The 25893-nt window shown below is 38.3% G+C and overlaps 1 protein-coding gene across 5 annotated transcripts in view; it reads left to right on the top strand.

The window, feature by feature from the left end:
* Positions 1-25893, top strand: part of MAP3K7CL (MAP3K7 C-terminal like) — a 33536-nt gene continuing 7643 nt past the window's right edge. The window contains exons 1-5 of one of the 5 annotated variants that reach the window (XM_068911821.1): positions 2418-2450; positions 2574-2634; positions 2877-2985; positions 12038-12099; positions 21718-21863. In XM_068911821.1, the coding sequence (XP_068767922.1) occupies positions 2440-2450; positions 2574-2634; positions 2877-2985; positions 12038-12099; positions 21718-21863 (389 nt within the window). In that variant the 5' untranslated portion in view covers positions 2418-2439. The other 4 variants (XM_068911843.1, XM_068911832.1, XM_068911804.1 and 1 more) reach the window with 4 other exon arrangements.

A 25893-nucleotide genomic window follows, 5' to 3' on the forward strand; every position in this document is an offset into this window, starting at 1 on the left:
TTGAAGCTTTAGTCCATAAAGGCAACGACAAGCCAAGGCAGTGACTGGCCCTGGATTATACAAGTGCAGACACTCCACTGAGTGAGGTAAGGCAACAGGTGTGAAAAGGGAACTAAATTGATAGAGCTATAGCACCACTTAATCTTGAGTTCTGCTACAGATTTTTCTGAAGAAACAGCAGCCAGTTCTGTAGGCAATTGTCATGAGTAAGGGGGCTGCTCATTAAATCTCATTAAATGCTAGGTTGCCCACTTGCACACATCTCTGTCTATAGAGATAGTATTCTTCACGCACGGAGAAAGTAGGTGGGAAACTGGGGGCAGTCAGCCTGCATGTTTCCTGCATCACCTTATTTGCACATAGAATGTTGCCATCCCTTTTTGTTCTGTTTGCTTGCTTCCTGGGGTAAAGAGCTCGAGGATTCTGCCGAAAAATTGAGTGAAGGGATAAATGTAATGCCACAAAACAGATAGCAGGGTAATTGGTGTATGTAGAGATGAGATTTCGTTTTTGTGAATTAGAACAAAGTGAAAACGCTCTTTTGTGTTATGACAGAATTCACCCTTACTTACTGAATGGGATATTGATTTTTGCCCTCTCATAGCAGGTGGTTAGAAGAGGCGATTTAAAAATATCAAAGACCACATAGTATGTGACTGGGATAAGACAACAGATTTACCTCTAGCAGTATTGCTATGGCAATTTTAAATCCTCTAGCTGAATGTATCATTTTAATTTCTTAGGCTAGGATATGAATTGGGAAGTATTTTCTTATGTGGAAGACCACTGGTGATAGTAAATAGATGTCAGGGGAAAGTGTGCCACCAACATAGAGTGATGTCTTATAGCCTTGTTCATCACCTAAAATCTTTTTTTTTTGTTTGTTTGTTTTGCCTTAAATTGGGAAGTATGGAAAGGAATTATGATAAATAATTTTGGAGTAGTAGTTGTTCTGTTCTTTTTAAAAAAACAGTGAGATGTCTCAGATGTTTCTCAAAAAGTGAGGGTCTGGGAAAAAGAGATCAATAACTTTTAGAAGGTGAAAATTATTTAGTGTAATGCAATGCACTTCCAAATAGACTATTTCAGTTGACTCCAGAGTTCTTTTCCTGAGACCACGAGTATACACTGTGGCAGTTTAGTTGACCTATCTTTGCCTCTGCCCAATTAATATTAGTGGGTTCAGTTTCTTGTTTGCCTTGATTGTTAGTAATAGGGAATAAAGAACTATCCCTGAGATCTTTCATGTATCAGTAGTAGGAGACACTCTCAGCTTCAAATAAGGTTTATTCAAAGTAATGATTTTGGAACTTTCTTTTCTTTTAAGAAAAGATTAAGCATTTTAAATAACAAATTACTTGATCAGATTTAATGCCAATGAATTGTTAGGTAGCATTGCTACAGAGCAACTGTATCACTCTGCTACCTAGATACCAAGACAGACAGAGCAAATAAAAAAGAAATGCTGAAATTAATGGGCCAAATGCAAGTTTGGTACTCTTCCACTGATTGCAAGGCAGTGATGCCAGGGAAGAATTTGATTCACTCGTGCCTCACCACGGAAGACTGTAATATTGTTCTGTTCTACTGACTTTCTGAGATTGCCAGATAATTAAGTGTAAATTAGAAAGGGTTGTTGGGTTTTCAGTGCAATACAATAACCACTTCACTGAAAACCTGCACGATATTGGCTTAGGAAATAGGCTTTTGTTTTCACTAGCTAAATGCCATGTTATCTACTGATATGTGGTACAGCTTTTAGTGAATTCATTGTATTTTCCTGAAGCACTCGGTTTCTAATTAACTGAGGCGTTTTTACAGTAAATTAAATGCTATCGTAATTGTCCACATAGTTGGTATGGGTACAATGCACTCTGGATAACATAGTTTTCAGTCTTAAAATAATTTATGGCAGATCCTTTGCAAGTCCCATTCACTTCATGTTCTGCACGCATGGAGCTAATCAGAAGATTAACATCTGTGAATTTTAGCAGCTTTTTGCCAGCTATACAAGGAGAATAACTTTGCGTTCAGCTTTTTAATAGAGTTTTACCAAAACGATGCATCTAAAGGTTAAATATATGTAGTAGAACCATGAGTACAACTTTGAGTATTTGGAGATGCTTTAGTTTTACTAGTACAGATAAGTAGTAACTCAATTTTTTGTTGCTCAGTGACTCTATGGTGCCCTGCTTGAAATGAATTAGTAGTTTTCTTAATGGACAGGGTTTCATCTCATTAAAACCACTTTTTGGAGCTGGTGGTCTCAGAAGAAAGACCAAGGACTGAATAAGGTCCCGATCCGGGAGTCAAACCCATGCAGGCAGACCCTGACATCTGCACAGTGTTCCACTGAAGAATCACCACCAAGGTTTGGAGAGCCAATACCTTTCTGACCATTAAGTGTGTGTCCATCAGGCACAGCTTGACTGGGGGAGTATGGGCGGAAGGTAGGAGGTCGGGTTCCTCCTCATTGACACCATCTGGAGTGGTGTGCACGTTTCCAATCACATGGCAGGCTTGGGGTCGTGTTACTCTCAATTCCCCACCCCTTCTTCCTTCTTCACCTTCAGAACCAGGCAGCATTGCCACGAGTCAAGGCTTGCTGAAGGGGCAATGGCGGGGAGCAAGCAGGTGAGGAGAGGGGAAGCTTCCTTTGCCATTGTTCTTTCTAATCTGTAAATAACAGAAGACGCGCAGTCTCTGTACTGAATTTCACTTAAATGAAAAATGAAACGGCGCTCCCTTGACTTTGATTCTGAACGTTGCTTAGCTAGAATGAGAAAGGCAGCTATGAATGCATGAAAAACATTTTAATTCGTTTGTTGGATGGTGTCATGTACTCTGTAATAAATATATTGTTTATATTATTGCAGCTGGAACAAACAAGTAAAAGCATTGACTCAAGTGCCCACATGATCACCACCGCCAGGGTACCTGCTGATAAGCCAGTACGAATTGCCTTCAGCCTGAATGACTCCCCAGGTACAGTTTAATTTACAGAGTAATCCATAAAGAAATAATTGCTTTTAAATTTTACATGTTTTTACTAGTGTTTGCAGTATCAAATGAAGTCCAATGTTATGAACGGATTTTTTCCTGAGTGATAGCGTGTGATCAGTTTTCCTGTCGATTAACTTTTAATGTTTTCATTCAAAATTTCACTGGACTTAAATCATTCGGCTGACATTTTAAATGTTAACTTTCTTTTAACAGTCTGTGGAAGATACTTAAGACTGTAGTTAACTATCCAATTTATTTGCATATGCAGTGTATCTGATTCAAGGTATTTTAAAAAAAGGAAAAGTAAGGACACTTCATACTGAAGGTGAGGCTAGAAGAGGAAGAGCCGTTCCTTTCAGCAGGAAGGCTGAAAAGTGCCACACGTGCCCAACCTGGTGAAAGCTTTCAGGAAACGGATGCCTCACATGGCATGTTCCCTGACAAAGCAGCAGAAATGCCACTGACGTTTGTCCTGTCAATTAGTGCTGACTGAGCATTTACTTCCCCTACATAGCCTGTGCAGGCGTGACCCCTTTGAATTAGAAAAATTTTACTAACTTATGCCTTAAATTTTATAAAGGTCTAGAGAGCTGTTGGCACACAGTAAAAATCAGAATGAAATAAAGTAAATCAGAAGCTGGAAAGCATCCCAAAAAACACCAGGTGTGTTTTTGCTAAAGGTGAGTGCCTGAAATCGGGGTAGAGATGTGGTTATAGCATGAAGTACAATACAAGGATTTCTGATAACAGAAAGTGAAATCCCCTGCTGGTGAGTACTTTATGAGATGCCATGTGTTGTAGGATACTGTATTAGGCAGCTTCCTGAGCTTTGTGTGAATAGAGTTTCATTCTGGATATAATTTTGTCATATTAAAAATATTCTGAATTACACATTAGATTTCTTAGTTAATGATTATGTAATATCCATTTGCGGTCACAAGCCTGAAGTAGAATCTCCTCTCCTGTGCAAGGGGACTTAAAATACACGTTTTCATGCATTATGGCACAGAACTTACAGCTCATAAAGATGAGTGAGACTGAAAAGTTGGGAGAAGAGATATAAGAAAATATCTGTGGTTGTCTGTGGGCCCCTTTTTCATAAATTAAAATAATCTTGTAATTACATTTTTACTACAGAAACTAATTATGAATCATTCTCAACTCTCAAGCTGTAATAACAGGATAAATTTGTTACAGGAATTACGCAAAGATAGTTCTTAAAGAGAGATGTGAAAGAAAGGGGAATGCTCTTGCAAATTATGGAAAAAGCATGCTTATGTGAGAAACTGAAAACAAGTTAAGGAAAGCTGAGACCATGGGAAAATCAAAGAGGGTATAATGGTCTGTGACAAGAGACGGCAGTAGGAAATGACAAGGTTGTGAATAGCTTGGAAGAAGAAGGACATGAAAGGCAGGAAACTTAAACTTCCTTAACATTGCATCACATTTTATTTTTTACTTTTCTACCCTGTTAATAATTTCCAGCCTCTCTCTTAAAGTTATAGAAAGGTAGTATTTTCTGTTACCTTTTTTTAAACTTTCCTCTAATTTGCAGTCATTTAATATTAATATACAAGGGTTCCGGCAGTAAGCGATCCAGACTCACAGTCTGTGAGTATGGTAAAGACTAAATATCAACCAGTAAAGTAAGCACCACATTTTCCTCTTTTTCACACCCTCCCTGGGGCTACAAAGAGGTATATATCAGCATACTATTTTACCACACCAGAAGAAATCGGCTCCTTCTTTTAGTAGTAAGCCTGAACATGGTTATTAGTATATAATGTATTTAAAGAAGCCAAAGGGAATAAACTTTATCAGGTTTGAACATCTCCAGAAAATCATATTGATTTGAATCAAGAGAGTACAAATAACTATCTAACACGTTTTTAAGGTGAACTGCAAGAACATTTAACAGATATACCTTCAGATGCTCTGTACTTAGTTTTTATTTCTTTTTCTCCTCATTTTTTAATCTTTCTCCTCCTTGGCTAGAGTATTGTTCTCAGTTCAGACAGAAGTTGCCTATTTTAAGTGTGATAGTAAAGCATCAGGTGAGATTTTTTTATACTCCTAGGGTGTACAAAAAAGGCTAAGGGTTAAGGAACTCACCGGGGCTAAGTGGAGAGGGAATCTGTCTGATTTAAGCTTTTCCTTAAATTTTATCTCATTTGAAAGGCACAGTGACAGGTTTCACCAAGTAAGGCTGTATTATTCTTCCGGGAGCTGTACAACTGTTTACTGGGAGGAGGAGCATAACTAGATATAAAAAGGGGAAATGGAATGTTTCTTCTGGGTGGTGATTATCTCACTGGCTAGGATTGTAACCAAGCTCTGGGTGTGAGAAGAATTGAAAGGAGAGACTGTACTCAGCTCAAGAAAAGAGACTTACTTTCTGCTAACTGACCAACAAGAAGGCATTTGGCTTTTCCTGAGCATAGAAGAAATAATTTGGGTTATATTATTTGTCAGTCAACACATGACGACTGAAAACCTGGCCAGCCTTGTACAGTATTTTCAATGTGAAAGTTGGCCAACCGATTCCTTAAAAGCCTCAGAAACAGCCCTTCAGCTGCTGACAGGGATGCTATATAAGAAGACAACTTTATTGTGTGTCTCTTATTCCTGTATGTATAGACATCTATGTTTGGCTCTTTTACTGAAGTTCGCTAAGCTGGCATCAAGCATAGGTTTCCCAGGGTGTGTCTGCACACCATATTGCACCAGTTTGACTTAAGGTACCAATTTGACTTAATTTAATGAGTCTGAGACCTCTTATTTCAGCACACCTTGTATACTTGGAAACTAATGCAAGTTAAATTCAATATGGTGTTCAAAAATTAAAATAAGCATTCCCAAAGAGAAAGCGTATTGCAATTTATCAACATCAATTTAATTAAACCAATGAAATTCAGTTTGTACTAATTTATATCATTAAATCTTATTTATTGCACATATTAAGATAGACTGTAACAGGAACTTTATTGAATTTGGCATAGTGGATTTGCATTGTCTAATTGTTCTAAGGAAAGTTTTATAGGTAAACATCTCTTCACCTTCCTTCCTAAAATAAAAGTCTGAATCTAGCTGAAAAGTTCTGCTAGTGACATGTGGTGATAAATGACTGCTTTTGAAATTATTAGTAATTTTTTTTGTTTGGAATTAGTCTGCCTCTAATAAGCACTCTCCAGAAAAAGCACTGATAACAAAGGCACAAACTGACAGGCAGTGTAACAAGGTGATATTTGCAAGCACAGCAAATGACTTATTTTGCGCCTCTTTGTGTTTGTTATCCTAGTGACCACGAAGAATTTTTTCTTTTATCATTGATAATGCAAGAATGTGTTTTACAATAGTTGCTTCTTCAATAGCTCCTTCAGATCTTTTCTCCATCCTCATTTTGGATCTAATAGCAACAGAGGATTTCCAGCTGATAGTGTATTGGTTGAAAACCAGTGGGGATTGCTGAAATATATGGCTAAAATTGACAAAGCTCATTTCCTAAAACTGCACCCAGCATACAAGTAAGTGGCTTGATCTCTGGAAATGATGAGAACCATTGTATCTTAAGATATATTGTTAGCTCCTAAGGGTAGAAATGCTGTCACTTTGCCTGTCTGTCCGGAGGCTGGCACCGTGGGCCCTTCTTTGGGGTCTTTTGGGCACTTTTGTGATACAAATAATAAAACATTATTTTAAGAGAAAGTAAGGACATCACAGTACATTCACTTTTTAGTTAGAGCTTATACATGTCTTTGCAGTCCCACATCTTTAAGTAATCATGAGAGCTGGACCTTATTAGGATAGGAAGCACCTACTGTTGTATTGCGTGGAAGTTTGAGAGGAACTAAGGAAGTTAATCTTCAGAGGGACAGAGGCTATATCTTCCTCACAGGGCCTTTTCGACTTACATGAAGGTATACTGAGCTGGAGGGTTCTGCTCTTATCTGTTCCGGTATGGGCTGTTGCTATTTTTGGGATGTCCGAAACTCTTATTATTGAGCAAGCCCTCATAGCCTATTCCTGGGTCAAGCAATGACCATTCCCCACTATTTTATGAGTGAGGTAACTGAGAGGTTGCGTAAGGTCATTTCAGGCAGAGCTGTGAATAGAACCCAGGGAGTTTCATACAACACTGCCAAGTCTCAGTCACTTAGCCACAGAGCCTTCCAGGATGAATTTGATAAGTCTGTGTTTGTCTGTCAGTAACCACTGCTCTAACTACCAGCTCTCACTGCACTCCCAGGGCCGGGACTGGACCCCCTGATTCAGTGTCGTTCCCCAGCTAGCTGCATTTACTTGCAGTGGAGTTTGAACGCTGTTCCTGTGCAAGGGCTGATCCACTTACAGGATAAGAGCCTACTTACATTACCAATTTGATTCTTTAATTTAGGAGGAAGAGATCTGAATACACTTGCCCACGCATGGAGGAGAAAAAAATAGTACCTGAGCACATAATTAAAGACAGGATCGTAATTCAGTTACTCAAGGAAGCAGAGTTGTGATTGGCATTTCCTAAATTTTGAGTGCCTGATTTAGCAACCTTAAAGTGCTTTTAACACATTTAAACTTGTATATTCTATTTCTGTCTACCTTTGCATGTAGGGTCTTCTCTAACTGTGAAGATACTGGAGAAACTGTAATTTGTGAGACAAGTAAATTTAGACGTTGTTCTTGAAGTATTCATCAGACTTTTATTGCCAATAGTTCAGCTAAACGGAGCAGCCATGTAAGAAGAGACTGGGCTGGAACCCTTCACAGTCCCAGACAGACAGCAAAGCGTGAGCAATTTTGCTTGTTTGTCTGTATGATGGAGATTTGGCTACGGGTACCTCCAAAAGGCCAGAACATGATTAAATAAGGAAAGCTTTCCAGAAAGCGTGATTCATTCTTCAGTGTGCAACATTAGCATCTATCAGGGGACTAAATGCATCAGGACATTACTAATAAGTATTAAGCCTTTTGTATGAAGACAGTCGGTCTTAAATGTAGTTCAGCCTTCTAAATCACATGGCTTGAGTGGATCTCTGTATCACACATTTTAATCCCGTCATCATACTTGCATTAATAGGTGCTATCCACAGAGAGACAAAAAGAACTCACATGGGCAATGAAGGCTTAGCTACCTAGCCTTGTTGTCCCTAAAGAAAGCTGCTACTCACGCCGTATCAGCATGGAAGTGTGTTGGCTAGGCAACGTGCTTAGGGAGCTTGTTCTTTTGTTATGTTTTGAGATAGGGATGGTCAGAGAGCTGTCTTTAAAATAGAAGGGTACTTTGTCTCAGCCCTCCTGAATGGAAAACAAAAGGAAGAAATGATTTCCCTGGAGACCCTCTCTCAAATGCTGTCTATTATCATGATAGTTTTCAGGCAACAAGCAGAGACAACGTATGAATCTTTGATGAAACAACCGAACCACTTCCTTGGTTAAAAAACAGCTCAGTGTGCAGGGAGTTCAAGCTGTCATCACAGTACAAGTCTTTTAAATCCAGACCTCAAAAATTAATGTCAGGATCTGTGGGAAAACAGAAAGTGCTACGTATTTAGAAATCATGCAACATACTTATTTGAACTTAGGAGGTTGGAGATGAAGTCTCTGAACTGACTATCTCACATCATGGATTAGTGCTGTTGGCTTTACGTGACCAAAATACTCATGTGCATTTTTTCCTCCTTTTTGTTTTTTGTTTTGACCAGAGTCTTCACTCAATTGCAGGTGTAGCAAGTTACTATCTTTGATAATTTTTTAAAAAAATTGATTTTGTTAAAACAACCAGCTTCAATTATAAATCCGGTTTATGAGTGATAGGGAAGGGAGGCATAAAAGAATGACTGCAGAGGTGAGATGCTGTTTTCAGTTGGTGTAAAATCAGCCTACTTATTTTCAGTTTTTGTTAGGGATAGAAAAGCCACTGACTGTTAGAAAGAGGGTCTCTGATTATATCAATGATGCCTTATTCCGATCTCAGAACTTATTGAATATTGATAATAAAGTGAGAAAAGGAAATACAGAGAATGTTCTGAATTCTATTGTCTAGCCAAGGAAATGTAGAATAGAAAAGAACAGGTACAGGTAGGTAAACAGATCATTGGGAGGGTATTTGATCTTCAGAATAATTTCATTGACATTTCAGATATTTTCACTGTTTCTGATTTTCAGAGTCATAGATTTTTAAGGCTAGAAGTCCCTATCATTTAGTTTGACCGCCTGCCAAATACACCCACTATTCAAGCCTGTAAGGGCAGTAGTGATTCTTTTGGAAGAACATGCAGGAGTTTATAGCTTTCCTCTTGACTTTCTGAAAACATCCTCAAAAACTCTTTTGGGGTGAACTCTTAGGAGGTGAATGATTGCTGTCACTTCCCCCTCTGTGAAACCTAAGCATGTGATTAATTTTTGCCAAATTATTTTTGTTGTCATTGTTGTATTTGTTACTTTGACAACACTGAAATACAGACTGGCCTGAAGAAATAATTTATTTCACTGGAGGCTGTGAGGAAAGTTGTTCATTTCGTGGGAAAAAAGCTTGCCGTTAGTTTTAAAGATATCCATTAATTTTTGTGGACTGAATAGTTAAGCTGAAAATTTCAAAGGAGCCTAAGAGAATTAGGAACTCCAAAAAATCTCAAGCCACCAAAGTCCCCAGCTTATCTGATGTGTAGAACATCAGACGATTTAAATAAATCTTAAACTAGCATAACTAAAAAAAACCTTAGCAGCTGTTCAATAGATGCTAGGGCAGGCCCGTTATAAAATGTACTACGGTATGCCATAATGGTTAGGATACCAATATGTTCTATTTTTAGTACCATTGACTCAGTCACTTGAGTTCAGAAAATAAGCAGGGAACATCTGCTTATTGAAAGGATTTCCTCTATAGTAATTTCTTTCTCTATTCTATCCTTTTAAAAGCATTTCCAAGCTTTTTAAAATTTTTTTACTGGTTCTTTTATGAAGGTAATAGAATATATTTCCTAATATCCTGATACAGCATTGACTTTTTTTATTATTAATAATTGATTCAGTGAAAAAAAAATATTAGCTAATATTTCTTTAAAAGCTCTTGGGGTTACTTTTGCTTTGTTTCTGTTAAATTAAAATCGTCTGATGTCCCTCCTTACTGCTACTATACCAAAGATTGTACTGCTGGAATTGTAAAAACAAATATCAGCTTAACTGCTGTCCACGACTGTCCAATGTCGCTGTCAGAATATGTAACAGCTATTCAGCCAAATATTTGTAGAGCAGCTGTACCCCTAGTCCAACTGAGTCCTATTCCATCCTTCCTTTTAGCCCTGCCATATGATTCATCTTTCTTCTTTTAGAATATTAGTCTATTTTTAAATATTGTACAAGAAAGCAACAGCAACTTAAAGGTAAACACTTTCATATCAGCATGATACAACTCTGTAGATTTACAGCAAATTTAGTATTTTCCAGAAGGGAAATTTTTGGGACAGGGTGTACAAAATGAAGGCGTATGGGAGGGGGAGGTAATGCTTTTTGTTAATAATAGCAAGAATCCTCCCCCATAAGATACAGTACTTCACTTTGGTTTCCGCAGAAGTTCGTTGTTTTGCCTTTGCTTTTGCCTCAGTGTCACTGTATTTTTTTTTTCTTCTCCAGGCATTCCTTCCTAACAATTTTTGTTTACATAGGTTTTCACAACAGCATGCAGACTGAAACTAAGGATAAGCATGTTTCCATGGTGCCCAGCTCTAGCTATGCTAGTTGAAATAATGTTTGGACTGTATATTAGCCAGTATGTTCATTCCTGATAGAATAAGATGGCTTATTTTACTTTTTGCCCCTAACCTACTTTGCTGTGTGACCACTGATGACAGGATAAAGAGATAAAAAACGTTTGACACATAATTTAGATCCTAGTCTGTACTCATTAAGAATATACAGAATACTGCTTTGACACATGGTTCTTTTAATCTTTTGGGGACTTTGTAGTAGCATGCAAGTCTGCCAGCACAGAGCAGTTTGCAGAATTTGACCTATGTTAGCAATTTTCTCCTGTGAGAGCCATCCTTGTTTAATTTTGACACATTACAAATAATGGACTCTGTAAGCTAGCTAATAGTAACCTTCTCTTCACCTCCCATAACCTGTAGTCAGATACATAAACAGTCATCACAATCCAGAGCAAAACTGATAGTGTGAAAGTCAGCAAGTAAGAAATATTGCAGTAGCTAGTTGTGACGCTACCAAGTATGATTCATATTGCTGATCTCCGTCCAGCTACTAGTGGGCAGGTGTCCACATAACAACGCTGACGTAACTGGCACACTCTGTCCCACCTTGCTGCAAGCCTGTGCTAAAAATAAAGAAATAAATAAAAACACAGTTTGGCTGATTGTCGTGAATGGGCTGACCCTATCACATAAGGAGAGTTACCTACAGGTCAGAGTAAAGGTATTTCTTTGTGGTATGAAGACGTTTGTGGTGCTTCCCCATTCTAATCCTATCTGTGTAGGTAACAGGCTTCTAGTTCCAGGTTTGCCACTCTGGTTTGTGCATTCTTGTGATTGCCTTTGGAGGGTGGGAGAAAGCCTTTCTGTTAGTGCTGTTTTAACCCTGGTAAGCCATTGTACTGTGATGGGCAAGACATCTTTCCCTTTCCTTCAAGTCATGACCTATTTGGCAGTAAGGATGCTATCTGTGGAAGAATCTTTTAATTCTTTGCACTGTATGGACAACTCAAGAATAAAGATTGTTTGGATTTACTGTTTTTATTACATTATCACATGTTCTATTTATGTAACTGGTTTTGTTTTGCTTCCTAATCACCGCAGTAGAAATTAGGGTTCCTGTCTTCCCAACACTTAAACGTTTTCTTATTTCCAACTCACTAGTGTTTTCAAGGGGTTTATTAAAGTATCTCAAGTGTGGAAAGGTAAGCATATACAAAGGTGTTTGGAAGGTCCTGATATTATAGTGGATATATGCAATGTACAACTACATTACCAGATCATTTGAAATACCTTTTCAGTAGATTCTGGCTTCTGACTTCGTGTTTACCTTTTAGATGATGCTTCTTCAGAAGACTCCTTCGCTTTGGCATTTCCAGAACTAGATCAGCAGCTGCAGGTAAATTTGTTTTATTTATTCATTCATTCTTTTTATATATTTATATATATTTATTTTTATTTAGATATATTTATTTTATTTATATTTTAATTACCTTTCGACTTCACGTTGATTAGATTTATTATGGTAGAAAACTCTGGATGTTACACTAAGATGGGATTTTCAGTGTTGCTTTTTTAAACCGTTAACATTTCTTGAGACTTTATGTTTCCATAAAAGGATATATTTTCCTTTCAAGATCTGCAGAAAAATCATTTGACATTTGTAATCGAATTGCAGAGAAATATGGTTATTTTTACAATCTCACATGCTTTTTTATTTTTTACAATTGGTGTGTAAAACCTAGCTGGGCACACACTGTTGCCCTACAATGAACAGTTCTTGTGATTTTGATGGGAGAAGGTATGAGCCAGGTATTATATTCTAACACCCACAAGCTGTGCGAAGATCGGTATAATAACCTTTCTCTGAAGCATTCCAAGAGAATGCAAAAGTATATTTTGCAGCACCATCTTATTTCTGATCTTGCTTAACTGGGGCCAGTCTCCAGTGTAGATGATAGCATCCTCAGAGTTACTCTAGTTTATGCTGCATAGCCAGCAACCCTAGTGCTTGCTCTAGCAGATGTCTGCAGACAGGGCAGGGCAAAAGGGGTGAATGCTTTTGACACCAGGCTAATTTGTGATGCCGGAGTAGCAAAACGGAGCCCTGATACATTGCTCAGTCAGATGTCAGTCTGTGGAAACTCCATGGTTCAGTGGGCGCAGAGCCAGTTCTGTATCCAGGGATTATTTCCCTTTCCTCTGTGGCAGTTCTGGAGTGTTTGTTGGCCGTTGTAAGGTACTTCAGATCATCTGTGTCCCAGGAGCATTTAGACTTCCTCTGATATTTCAATATGCAGGCAGTTGTTTCCTGAGTGTAAATTGAGAAAGGCATTAGCAGACCATGTTGTCCAATGATGTCACCCTTCCTGTCCCCATCAACTAGTGAGACAATACTGGAGGGCTGCTGATCTAAAAGATTTTATTTTCTCTCCTGCTACTCTCATCAAAAGAATGACTGGAGAAGGAACTGAGGAAGACAGAGACTCTTCTTGCTCTATCCCTCAAATCCTGAGAGTGGAGGCAGGTTCCTTCACTGGGCATAACTAGGAAAGATTAAAGGGATGAACAGCAAAATAAGATCAGCACTGAGGGAAACAGGGTAGTATGTTTGCCTCTTCATTCTGCTGGCCGTCCAGTGCCGCAAAGGACAACTGATATTTTATCCCTCAGCAGAACTAAAATTGAGAAAAGAAATACTGTTTTGTGGCTGAAGTGCTGAACTGAAATTCAAGAACCTGCATTCTTTTTCTCACTCTGTCAGTGACAGATTGTGTGATCCTGGAGAAATTGCTTCTTTCCTGTTCATCTGTGCAATTAGGTTAATAATTTTTATCTTCTTTGTTAAAGGACATTGAGATCTGTGGGTGATGAGGGCTCTAAAAGAGCAAAGTATGATTATCCTTGCTACTGTATTGGTAAATAGAAACAAAATTACCCGTGCTAGGTGTAGGTACTTTGCAGGCAAAATGATTTTTTATTAAGACTTTTACAACCCATTTCTGGAATGTATAATGTACTCTCTAAATGTGCACTTCCGTGATAGATTGAAATTGTTGCCCTGGAAGCATTCAAGTCTGTTGGATAAATAATAGCCCTTGAGTAAAAGTTTTCTAAGCGCAGACAGAGCAGTTCCCCTAAGTACACTCTTTTGGTCTGTTAAGTACCTAGTATTTTTTCAAGAGAAGCCTAAATCTTTCCTTTACCCTCATGATCTCAAGATGACAATAAATTCAAAGACACAATCAAAGACTTTGATACAGATAATGTTCTTTTTATTATCCTTCAGAAACTTTTTTTTGGTAGTGAGTTCGAAGGATAACTTTTGAGAAGAATCTGACTCAGCCACTCAGAAGTATAAAGTTAGTGTTGGTGCTTCATCTTTTAGCTTTTCAAGCCTAGGCGTTCATTTATGTTTAGATGTCGTTATGTCCAACCTGAGGTGGCTATGTCAACGCAAGGTTCTGAGTTGATGCTGTGGTAACAGGGCATTTTGCTTTAGCAGTGAATACTTGAATTTCCTTGCTCATGTCAGTCTGGATCACAGCTTGAAGTTGTAAGCATTTAATATAATTGCGTGGTATATAAACTGCTTTAATGTTTCAAACACGCAACAACTGCAACAAAGTTACAATTTACCTAGTTGCATTTTCTTATTAATTGCGTTACTTTTTTAAATTGCTATGATCCAAACTGGTAATGATGTATCAGCTCTGTATAGCATGTGGTTGCAATTTATGTTAATGTAACGAACCAGCTTTGAAAGAGATAGCTCCCATATTACAGTAGGAAATTAACTGTAACAACGTGGACTTCAGCAGGACCTGCGTAACTGCTGAATGGTGGAGTCCCTTGTCATTCCAACCACGCTTTTCTCTATCCTAAAGTTAGCTAGTGTAAACCAGCACACATGAGGTTTCGTGTAAATGTGCCCTTTAATCAGCTGTGGCACAGCAGTTTGAAATGCTTGAATTTGTAAGAATGCTGGTACATAGTTTCATAATAAAAATATCACAGCTAGACCCGCAAGATTTTCATCACCATACCATAAATACGATCAAAGGCATTAACATGTTATTTAAAGAAATAAACTATAAATGCCTGGTAAGGTGGCTAAATAATAATATGCCCTTAAAAAAATGTGGTAACTTGCCAGCTCGAACATATAGAGGAAGATTTTGAAACTTGTAGGAATGAAGAGCCCAAATTAGTTGATCTTTGGGTTGGATTTTGAAAGTGGCTTGAAAGATATGTAAGTTCGCTGAGTGACTTGGAAAATCGGAGCCTTAGAATTTTATGCATGCAGGCAGCAGACCACAGCCTGAATCTCAAGCAATTTGCACCTCTGTTTTGGGCTTCAAGCCCTTGTCCTTCTATGTTAGGCCCTGGCAGACAACTTGGCTGTCTGAGCAGAATTACCTAGCGTTCCCTCTTTTCCTACCGTGATCCTGCCGTACTTACTCCTTGGGCACTGGTATCCGATGGCAGGGCAAAGTTCACTGCAGCCTCCCCCCATCAGGGTAGTGAAAACTGCTCTCAGAGCACCGATGCCAACTTTACAGAGTTGGAGGTAGAATTGGCTAGAAAAGGTATTTGTGGAAGACTAATTGCAAATAATTCATGCTCTACAAACACTCCTCTTACTAGAGAACTGTTTTAACATTTGAAAGTTAGAGCTTCTTTCTGAAGAATAAAAATAAGCAGTTGAGCATTTTGATCTACTACATAACATTTTCAATCTGAATCTGTCTTCTCAGATTACCTTTCTGAACGTTACATTTTCCAGTATTTTTAAGGGAAGAAGTTCCAACAAGTAATTTGTAAGAAAATAACATCTCTAGTGTAACTCAAAAGTTTTATTTTTATTTTTTGGGTTTTATTTTAGAAATATTATATAGGGTCACCTCGGATACAGAAGCCCTATATATGAGAATAGAGGAGCTTAAACTATGTAGAGGAAAAGCTTGGTCTCTTTTGCAGGTTTATTAATAAAAATCATGCAGTTCCTGAGATGCCCAGGTAAAACAAAGCTCATATGAATACAGTTTTTTCTTTTGATTTTTTTTTTGTTTGCAGTCCTGGAATTTTTTGTCTTCCCACTGAAGAGCAGCACTTTGAATAAGGACAAAGCGCTTACTTTTTTGAGTTTCAATGTTTTTTCTCTCCCCCCCCCCCCCGCCCCCAGTGTAAGCAATGAAGTCAGTAGTGCAGAGAAGTTAGGCTCACTACGTTTGTCAGTTTGTTATTGGGAAAAATTAACCTTTGCCCTATGTAAAAGTTGGACTTGGCCTTGGAAGGCACTTCTTTGATTAGCTGCATATTGGGTGATGGCCTCTCTGACAGACATTCTACTAGTGGCTATTTGCTATATTTAGACGCTACATCAGCATCTAAGGCCTTGTTGTTCAAGTCACTGAATATAGATGAAGGTATCCAGTGTTAAGTACCCACATTACTAAGCCCTGTATTTTGTCTCTCCTATCCCAGCATTTCCTGTGATTTGCTCAGTTCCACTCCCTCTTCTCTGTGAAACTCTTTATTCCAGCTGAGAGTTTCATCCTGAATAGGGAAGAACAGAAGTCACATACAGACACACAAGGTGTTCTGTAACTCTGTACCATCTCATTTCATGAAATCATGAGCCTGACAGAGGCATTTATATCCTATTTGGCACTATACATCTTTTGAAATCAATGGAGTTAGATGACCATAAAATTGCTGCAAGAGAGAAGAGGCTCCAGCCATTTATCGTATCAGTGTATTAAGTCAAAGGGAAGTTTTTCATGCTTCAGTTGGAAATGTCTATACAAAAAAGCAATGAAGATATTTTATGTTATGAAAGGGACAGTTTGTTATATGTGACACACATTTAGCAGAAGCCTTGTTTCCTCTTGAACTTGGATAATGGAAATCTCACTTCTACTGACTGTCAAGACCCTCAGTAGAGGCATACAAATAATTTTAGAAAGTTTTAAAAATATACTGTATTTTATAATATTTGGTATTTTGGAATATGGATTAAATTCCAAGAGAATTTCCAGAGTGTCTTGGCACCCTAGAATTAGATGTCATGGCCTATGAACTTGATAAGTCTCCTTTAATATTATTGTAATAACTATAATCTTATTTTAGGTTATGTAAATCATGCATATTGACAAATTCAGAGCACCATACTAAGATTGAAAAAGAATGGAAGATCTCTCAGAAAGGAGATTAAAAACTCTCAATTCCTTCCATCCAGCTGCCTTGAAATTTTTGGAGGGAAGAGAGCTGCTTATTTTCTTAATAACCTTCTGAACTAGACTAGATTTTTGAGATTGGCTGAAGAGTTGCAGTTACACAACAAAACCTAGTTACGATGTATAGCTATCAGTTTTACTTAGTATAATGTGGTTATGGAAGATGGAAGAGTACACAAGGCCATATAATGAGCATGGGCCACGTGCAGAACATTGTCACTCAACTTTCTGTATCTCCAGAATGGTGTAGCTGGAAAAAAGCAAATCTACAGAAAGTGAGACACCACTCTTTAAGTGGACGAGTGCTAAGGACTGCCTTCTAGATGGGTCCACATGCTCAGCTGCCAAAAATGCATGACACAGTATTTTTCCTTAAACTTTGACCTGTTCAGAAGCAAACTTTGATTTATTTTTTTTTTCCTCCAAGAGCCCAGAATCAAAAAGTAAATGCAAACAACCCAAAGTACATTAACAAACAGAGCATTTTAAAGTTTTTGAACACTCGAGTAACACTATCAACTGCACAAATCTTACCAGTTCAGCTGTGGTCTTTTGTGGATACAGAATGCTGATATTCATATGGGAAGGCAAAAAAGGCAAAACACACAGTTACGCAAGTAGAGTAAAAAAAGAATACAAACTGAAAACAACTGTCTTTTAGTGTCCCCTAGCAAAGATTTTAGTTAGAACAGCTCCTTCAACCTGTCTTAAAAGACAGTCAGCTCAAGCTCTTCTGTTTCTCCGTGAACTGCCTTTTCATGGCATCTTTCCACATCTTTTCTATTCCAAATAAAAATGTAAACAAATAGTGCGTGTGTCATGTACAGGTGTACACATGCTTTTGCATTTACAGAACAGCCTGTAACGGGGGGGGTCTCCTAGTGTCTACTTGCTAGACTCTGTAAAAAGTTTGTCAAAGCGAATTGTTCAATAAACTACAGAGAAATTTTCCCTTGCCCAAAACTAGGGATAACAAGACACATGAGTAGTATCAGTGAAAGCTGTAGCTTTTGTACTAGCTTTGTGAACAAAACGAGAGATGCTGTGTGCGCATATTTTGCCAGCGCAGGAAAATGAGGGTGGATGACACTGAAGCCTGAAATAAGCAGGATTAAAAGTAGCAACTGTTGCCATTAAATATAACTTTCTTTGGCAGGGGCTTTTTTGCTTATGTAGCAGGTATGCTTTTATATATATTGATTTCTGAATGGGCAAGATATGTCATGAATTAACAAGCTGGGGCTGTACTGAGGAGAAATTAAAGTATGATGGTTGGATTCTGAGGGAAAAAATACATACTGCAAACTGATATTTATTAAGGTCTGTTCCAATTAGTTGCCTATGTAAACTCTTACCAAAAAATAGAATACAGGCTTCAGGGATGAAAAATGCTTGGCCTGGGAACTCCTTTTCTTTTTCGCTGCCAGAGGTGAGTTGCTGAAAGAATGCCATCAAAGTAGCATCTATAATACTGCATATGGCTTGGTCACAGGCATGCCAAAAAAGCATTCAAGCTGAAATGAGGGGCAGAACAAGACTGCTAGAATAACCTAGGGAGAATGGAAATGTCACCTAGGAGGGATTAGAGGAATGTAGCTTGGTTGACCTACCAAGATGTAGGTTTGGGAATTATATGATACATCACAGAGGTAAAACAGACAGGATAGAGAAGGACTACTTAAACGAAGGACGGTGCTGGCACAGGAAAAACACAAGCTTATCTTCAGTGCAATCAAACAGGAAATTAGAAAAATATTTCTGATCCTTGGTGAGGCTCTGGGGCAGACTTCTGACTGGGGCAGGGGACTTAAGTTGTTCTAAGGTAGAACTTAGTAAGCTCATGAATCCCAGGTTTTGCCTGTGTTAGCAGAGGACAGGACTCAGTGGTTTTGTAGGTTCCTCCTAACCCCATTTAGATGCATATGGACTAGTCCAGTAATTGTTACTATTCTGTTATTGTTCTCTCTGCTGCGGAAATAACTTAATGCTGTAAATGTCTGCTGACTATTTGGAGTTACCGCTTCGGAACAAGTAAGTTTTGCCTCTGTTTCTGCATTTGTTTTTTCAGGAGTTTGCCTTGCATCTTCTGAAACGCTTTTCCTGATGAGGACAAGATGTATCATTAATTCTCTGTACTCTTGTGTATGTTGAAAAAGTAGGCTGGAAGAAGATAGGGGTGAAATAATTTATCTGTGTTTATGCGTTGGTTTGTATTTTCTGGTTGGCAGAAGAGAACTGACTAGACTGTTTTATCTCCACGTTTTTCTTGTCGTTGTAATAAAGCAATCTGTTAAATAAGGAATGCATAAGCCTGTATTTCATGTACTACTGGGCAAATATTACTCATGTTAACTCTAGGCAGTATCTGCAAAAACCTCTGACAGAAATTTCAAGTTTTCAAGAAGGCAAACCAAAATGCTCAGTCATCCGGACCCAAAAAATCGTAATCAAGTTTACATCTTAAAGTAAAAATGTCACTCCACCTTAATTTTTATGTGGTAAATAGGCAGCTTTTCACCATGAAAAAAAGTTCTTGATTTAGCAGTTGATAGCATCACTCAAGATTGAAGCAGAACTGTATGAAAAGAATATTAGTAAATGACTGTATTTCTTGTTGTCCGTTTATTTTGAGTAAAAACTTAAAATATCACTGTAAGAAAAAATGACACTGAAGAGGAAACAATGAGGGGAAGGGGTTTCCAAGTCAGCAACTGGTTCTATGTGGGAATTAGATACTAAGTCTCAGCATGACTAGATAATTTTTAGCTCTCTAAATATAACTTTTGAGTGGGAAGCTGGAATATAGAAACTGAATGCTGCTTTAATTTTTAAACTGACTTAAACCGGCTAGATTTTAGGAAACTAAGTTAGAAGCAAGAGCAATTTTTTTCTCTTCTGAAGGATCACTGTTTAGGGACTTTCCCCCGGGTACTGTTCAGAATTGTTTTATTGTGATGCATTTGTTGTTTGCTGATCTCTGGTAGATACCAGAGCTACTTTGGCTCACCCTTGCATTCTCGGATTAGAGCACTGAGACTTCTATATTCTGTCCTGTTTAAATTTATGCTTATTATTTGGGTGGCTATACGGATGGTGCTATTGCTCATCCCCATTGAAATGCAATTAAAATCCCTTTCCTAGGAACCAGCTTGACCAAGTAATGGACAGCTCTTTCCCTGGGGTCCTGACTTCTCCAGAGCTCAAAACTGTGCCGTGAAACAATTCTGGCATACCATTATTTACATTCAAAACTTGGAAAATGAGTGTCCGTTTCAAAATTTCCATGAGGAACTATGTACAATCTACAGGTACTTGCAAAGGTCCATGTACTAGTTACATCTATGCGTTGAGGTACATCTGAAGAAAACTTACCCTGCCTATTGGATTAATCTTTGTCTCTGAGTATGTTTAGTAAAATTTAAATTTGTAGTTTAGCTAACACAGGATTGCGAGTTCATAAACAGGAAATGTCCAAGAACTGTTGCTTTTTTTTTTCCTAACAACGTCATTAAACTATTATACTACAAATAACAGTTAAAGTAGAACAAAAAGAAGTAAAAAAATTGTCTACTTTTATTATGAAAGACAATAGATGTTGTTTAATTGGGCAGTAAAGGAACTATTTTCAGTGCTTCCTTTTGCTTCAAACAGGTGGCTCAAGCATGCTGTTTGGAGTTAATTTACAGTCAATTGATTCATGGCTAATAACTTAAAAATACTACGCTTCCTGAAAGTGTTATGGCCAAAATGTGACAGTCGAGTCTGAAGCCTGAATTAAGTTACATTCTTTTTAAGGAACAAAAAGCACTGACAATTAACCAGACTGTATTTTCAAGATTTTAGCTGTGATTCATATGAGCAGTCCCAAGATAAAGTGGTTTCTTTGACATATTTATTATCTCTAGCGTGCATTAAAAAACCCGCCTTTCTGTACTGATGTAGGTATTCAGGTTAGGGGGCTTTTGCCTTCTCTCTCTCTCTCTCTCTCTCTCTGTCTCATGCGGATTTTTTTTTTTAACTGCTGTCATTATCCTTCGATTTTTAACTCTCATCCTCACTTCTTCTGGAAATTCAAAACACTGTGCAAATAAAACATTTAATTTTCATAGCATTTCTGTTAACTAAATATTTCCAATTGAGGCATTCCTCAGGTAGAAACCGTCATGAAATCTTGGCTTCACTGGAGTCAGCAGTATAACTCCTGTTGAGTCCAGCAGGATCACCATCCGATCCCCAGCTTCCCAGTTCATGTCTTGTCCCATTCAGTAATAAGCTGGGAGAAGGATTATGTCTATGATAAAGAATGTTCAGTCAATAGCTTTCCGTATCTTTCCTTCCCGTCTTGCAAGACTGGAGAATAAGAGCTTGTTTGCACTTAAATTACCTTTCTGCTGAGTGCCGTAGTTTCTCCAGTGAAAATGTGCTCCTGTATTTTATGTTACAGTGTAGATATGGATATGAACAACGAACCAACTTTAGCGTTTTTGTAGCAGAAAAAGAGGAAGGTAAGGGAGAAATCTTTTTTTGAACGATCTTTCAGGGATACTTTACAAAGTCAGCAAGGAAAATTCTGAAAATCCTAATAAGGTTTGAAAGTTTATGCATATTCTTATACATGAAAGAGCTTTTCCCTTCTGTGAAAGGCAGTCATTAGGCCTGTCAGGCTAGATCCTGCAGTGAGGGTTAAAAGGAATTTTCTCTAAGTAATTGTCACAGAACTGAGGATACAGACGTATCTTTCCAATATGCATTTATTCTAATGTTTCATTCAAAAGCAGTGTATTTTTTTTCTTCTTCTATTCATAAAGCCTCTGCCTCCTTGTCATGACTCTAAGGAATCTATGCAGGTCTACAAACAGCACTGCAAAATAGCAGAAGAGTACCACGAGGTCAAGAAAGAAATTGCTCTGCTGGAAGAAAGAAAGTGAGTAACTTTCCCACAGTATTTGCTGTTGTACATTCTCTTTGTAAAGCCCTAGTCTGAACTTGTGTATCTCAGATGATATTTTCTGACCTTATTCTTCTGCCTGACAGCCACAGTTAGATCATTAGTCCTTAGGATCAACTGGGACCGCTAAGGACACTGTGTTGTCATAGCTCTGGGCCCTCAGTTATGCAGCCCACTCCTAAAACCTTCATTGACAGCTTCTAGGACACTTGTGTCTTTGTTACATAGAAATCTAGTTCAGCTGGTGCAAGTCTCCTTTTTAGTTTAAGGATTTTTTTTCAACTTAACTTTATATAATGACGAGTATATGAGTCCTTACTCCGGTTGAGATTACTTGACTTATTATTCACCAACATTGTTCTTTGGGTTGTGTTGCCTCTATGTACATTCACATTTTAGGAGTTCATATCCAAACTACTTAAGCAGGAGGCTTTGGGGGGGGGGGGGGGGGGAGAGGGAGGGCAAGACCTGTACTCATACTCCCTCCATCTTCACGTGGCTCTTAAATGGCACAACGTATTCAATGACTCTCAGTTCCTCTCCACAAGAAACCTGACAAAGACATTCTGAGAGAGACGGGGAGGAGAGTCAGTAGTGAGTGTATTTCCCAGACAGCCAATCCCACGGAATAACAGTTACTGCTAGGTACACTTTCTGTCTCCTTCAAATGCTTTTCTGTTTTCACATTCACACTGGGGTTGACTCCAAGCGACATTGCCTTCCTAAAGGAGAGTTACCTCAGTGTGGACCTCTGAGTCTTCTTGAGAAAATAAAACCCACACATTCCTCCAAAGGCTGCATGATGTTTCTGTGATGGTGCAGTGCATAGTGAAACAGGGAAAGGAGCTCTTTGTAGTGTAGTAACAGAGGTTGCATGAGCTCTGGCAGAGAGGGCTGTGAGCAGAGAGGAGGAACCACTGTCACTGTTTCATAGCAGCCTCAGTACAGTTGACCATGCAGTTCAGCTGGCTTTGCATCCATGGGAGCCCTCAGCTGCAGAAGCATGCTGGTAGGGAAAACTGTTGAAATGCTGTCGTCTTAGCAGTACAGATAGCCAAATATCTCCTTGAATCCAAACTACACAGGGTGAGAAAGCGGGACTTATCTTTATCGGGGTTGATGGCTATAGACATAGTATGGTCAGTCTTTGCCTAACATGTTGGAATTAACTTGAGGGTTCCCATTACCGAATCCCCTTCCGTTGTAGGACTTTCATGGCACTCAGTTGCTGATAGATTAACACAGAGGTTAACAAAAAAATAACCAACAAAGATTGACACTAAGTTCTCCCAGGGTTTGCATCTGATGTCTTGTTAACTAAACTTGGCCAATCAAAAGTAATCGGTGAATCAAAAAAGCTGAATATAGTATATATTTAATTCAAATAGTTTTACAATGATTTGTCAAACTGATTGTCTAAAGTAAGCTGCTTACCTGCGTCTTTAGTGGGAACTAAATTCTTCCGTGGGAACCATGCGTGTTTGACTTCCCTAAAAATCCAAACCGAATATAAAAAATTAAATGGTGATTTAAGTGCTTAACTTTACATGTATAAACTCAAAAAAGCTAGCAGTAGATTATCTGTTTTTCAGGGCGTACTAATTGCATTATTATTATTGACACATGCCTGAATTAGCTATGCACATTTACAAGTAAACTTGAGGCTCTTGAAGGCTAGACTCATATGTTTGCACCTATTAGAATGAAATTTTGACTGCATTTTTGCACATCTATGCAATCTATGGTACCAGCCATTTGCTTCTTGGCAACGGCAGATACATGCACAAAATTGTTTACCTGAACTCAAAACTGCCCTAATCAACCCTGTGAGACCCAAAGGGAGTCTCTCAGCCGTGATCATCCTGGATGAATTAAAGGACCTCAAACTGGCATTTTTCTTAACTCCATCAGCGGGGGGTCAACACTGGAACAATGTGAAGAAGCTTCCGTTATTGCTACCTTTGCTGAACCTGTTCTATGTGTATAAAAGATTTCACTCCTCAGTAAACATAGGTTAAAACAAGAGTGGCTGAATAAGGGAGCAAATTCCCTTATTGGTATTCTTATGTACCTCCTAATTACATATTTGTGGCCTAGATATTCACATCCTATGTAGCTGCAAAGTGCCTAGACCTTAAGATGTCAGTCCAGCACCTTTCACCACCTTCTAAGTCTCCTAATCTGAAGAAGTGGTCCTACAAGCACTAGAATTAAGGATACCTTATTTCCTACAGATTGGTGTGCTATGATTGTTTGATTTTGAGGTCGAAAAATGTGCAAGTGCCAACTGAAGTTTTTTCCCCAGCTGGGAACCGTTTATGAAGTCTCCTTCCAGGTAGATTCTCCTGTGTGTAGTATTTTGAGGGAGGGCTCATGATGCTGCCTTTCCACCCTTTGTAGTGTCTTTCCTTTCTGTAAACATGTTTTCATAAAACCTGTCAAAAAACAACTCTTTGTGAGACATCGTCATCCCCATCAAATTTGGTTGAAAGTGGAAGGTGGATTCAAAAGTTATTAGGGCACATCTACCTATATACACATATGTAAGCATGCATGACCTGACCATGTTAACCTTGATTTTGTATAAAACTAGAAAGTTAAGTCAGTATGTATGCGGAGGTGAAGGAGTCAGCAAGAAGTAAGAGGGTTTTTGTCCCGTGATCAGTGACTTTTTTTATATAAAAATGTTCTCAACAATAATAGTTTGAAAGTTGAAGGAAGTTTATGGGGTAGCATATGCTGAATTGAAGAGGTCAAGACTGGATCGCGATGGCTGGGATGACATGCATATTGAATATTCCATTCTCAGAAGAGAAAGCTGTTTTGTCTTTTAGAAAAAAAGTCTGATGAGGTGCATGGCTTTGAGTCTCAAAAGTGGTTGTAATCAAATTGAAAGGGTGGAGTTGTTTGGAGCTTTCTGAAACTTGAGCAGATTAGAAACAATTGCAGATGTTTTGATCTTATTCTATATTTGAAATTGAAGGTGTGGAGATGTGGATTCACAGTTGCCTAATACACTTGATATCTATAATCTATTTCTTTTAAATATTAAATGCAATAAAATGGACAAAGATAGAGTTTTATTCCTTATAATGTGAATAAATAGTAAGTTTTGCACTGTTCTTCAATGTACATTTTTACCAAATGCAACCAGAAGTGCTGGCCGATGATTGCCCTGCCATTTTTCTTAACTTCCTCTCAACAGATTAACTCATTTGTGGAAGTCAAATGTCAGGTCTCACCTGGCAGTGCCTGCACCTGTGAAGCCTACTAATAGAAAACTGTGTAGTCAGAAGACTGATGAGGATTGTCAGGATTGAAGCAGAAAATGGATTGCGCAAATTTTTTGGCTTTGATGGTTAGGAGAAAGAAATCATTTTAAGTTAACCTGCCGTAAATGTTCTTAGGGGTGTTGGAGCTTTTTAGTAAGACAAAAAATGGAATGATAGTCATTCTGCTTCAAACAAAATGATTTTTTTTCCCAAACTCCAACGTTCATATATAAAAGTAAACTTTTATATATAAAATAATACATATAGGTATATTTTTAAAGGAGGTATGTTTAAGAAAAAGAAAGTTGAATAACATTGTTTTAAAACAGTCACAACTTATTTACTCTTTCAAAACTTTTAAAAGGTTTTTAATTCTGCTAAGTTTGACTTGACTGTCATTATAGTGTAAGAATTATGCATGACTGAAGTATGGAAAGGTAGTGGTGTAAAATGACAAGGGTGGCTTTATGTCAGAGCAAGAACAGGAGCTTATTTACCCCTTTCTCTTGTATACAATGAAGATGGCAAGAGAATGTACTGGGCTAGGAGGGCGAGAGAAGGTGACACTATTTCCCAGGAAAATAGGAAATGTGTGAGAGGGAAAGGAAGGCTGCAGGTTCCTGTCCTCCTGTTCTTGCTCTGACATATACAGGTTAAAAAAAGGGGGGGGGGGGGGGTGGAAATCACAGGGCAAAGGAAATGAGAAGTCAAAAAAGGATGTAGCTCAGGAAAAA

Source organism: Struthio camelus, chromosome 1 (genome assembly GCF_040807025.1).
Source record: "Struthio camelus isolate bStrCam1 chromosome 1, bStrCam1.hap1, whole genome shotgun sequence".
Taxonomy (NCBI): Eukaryota; Metazoa; Chordata; class Aves; order Struthioniformes; family Struthionidae; genus Struthio; species Struthio camelus.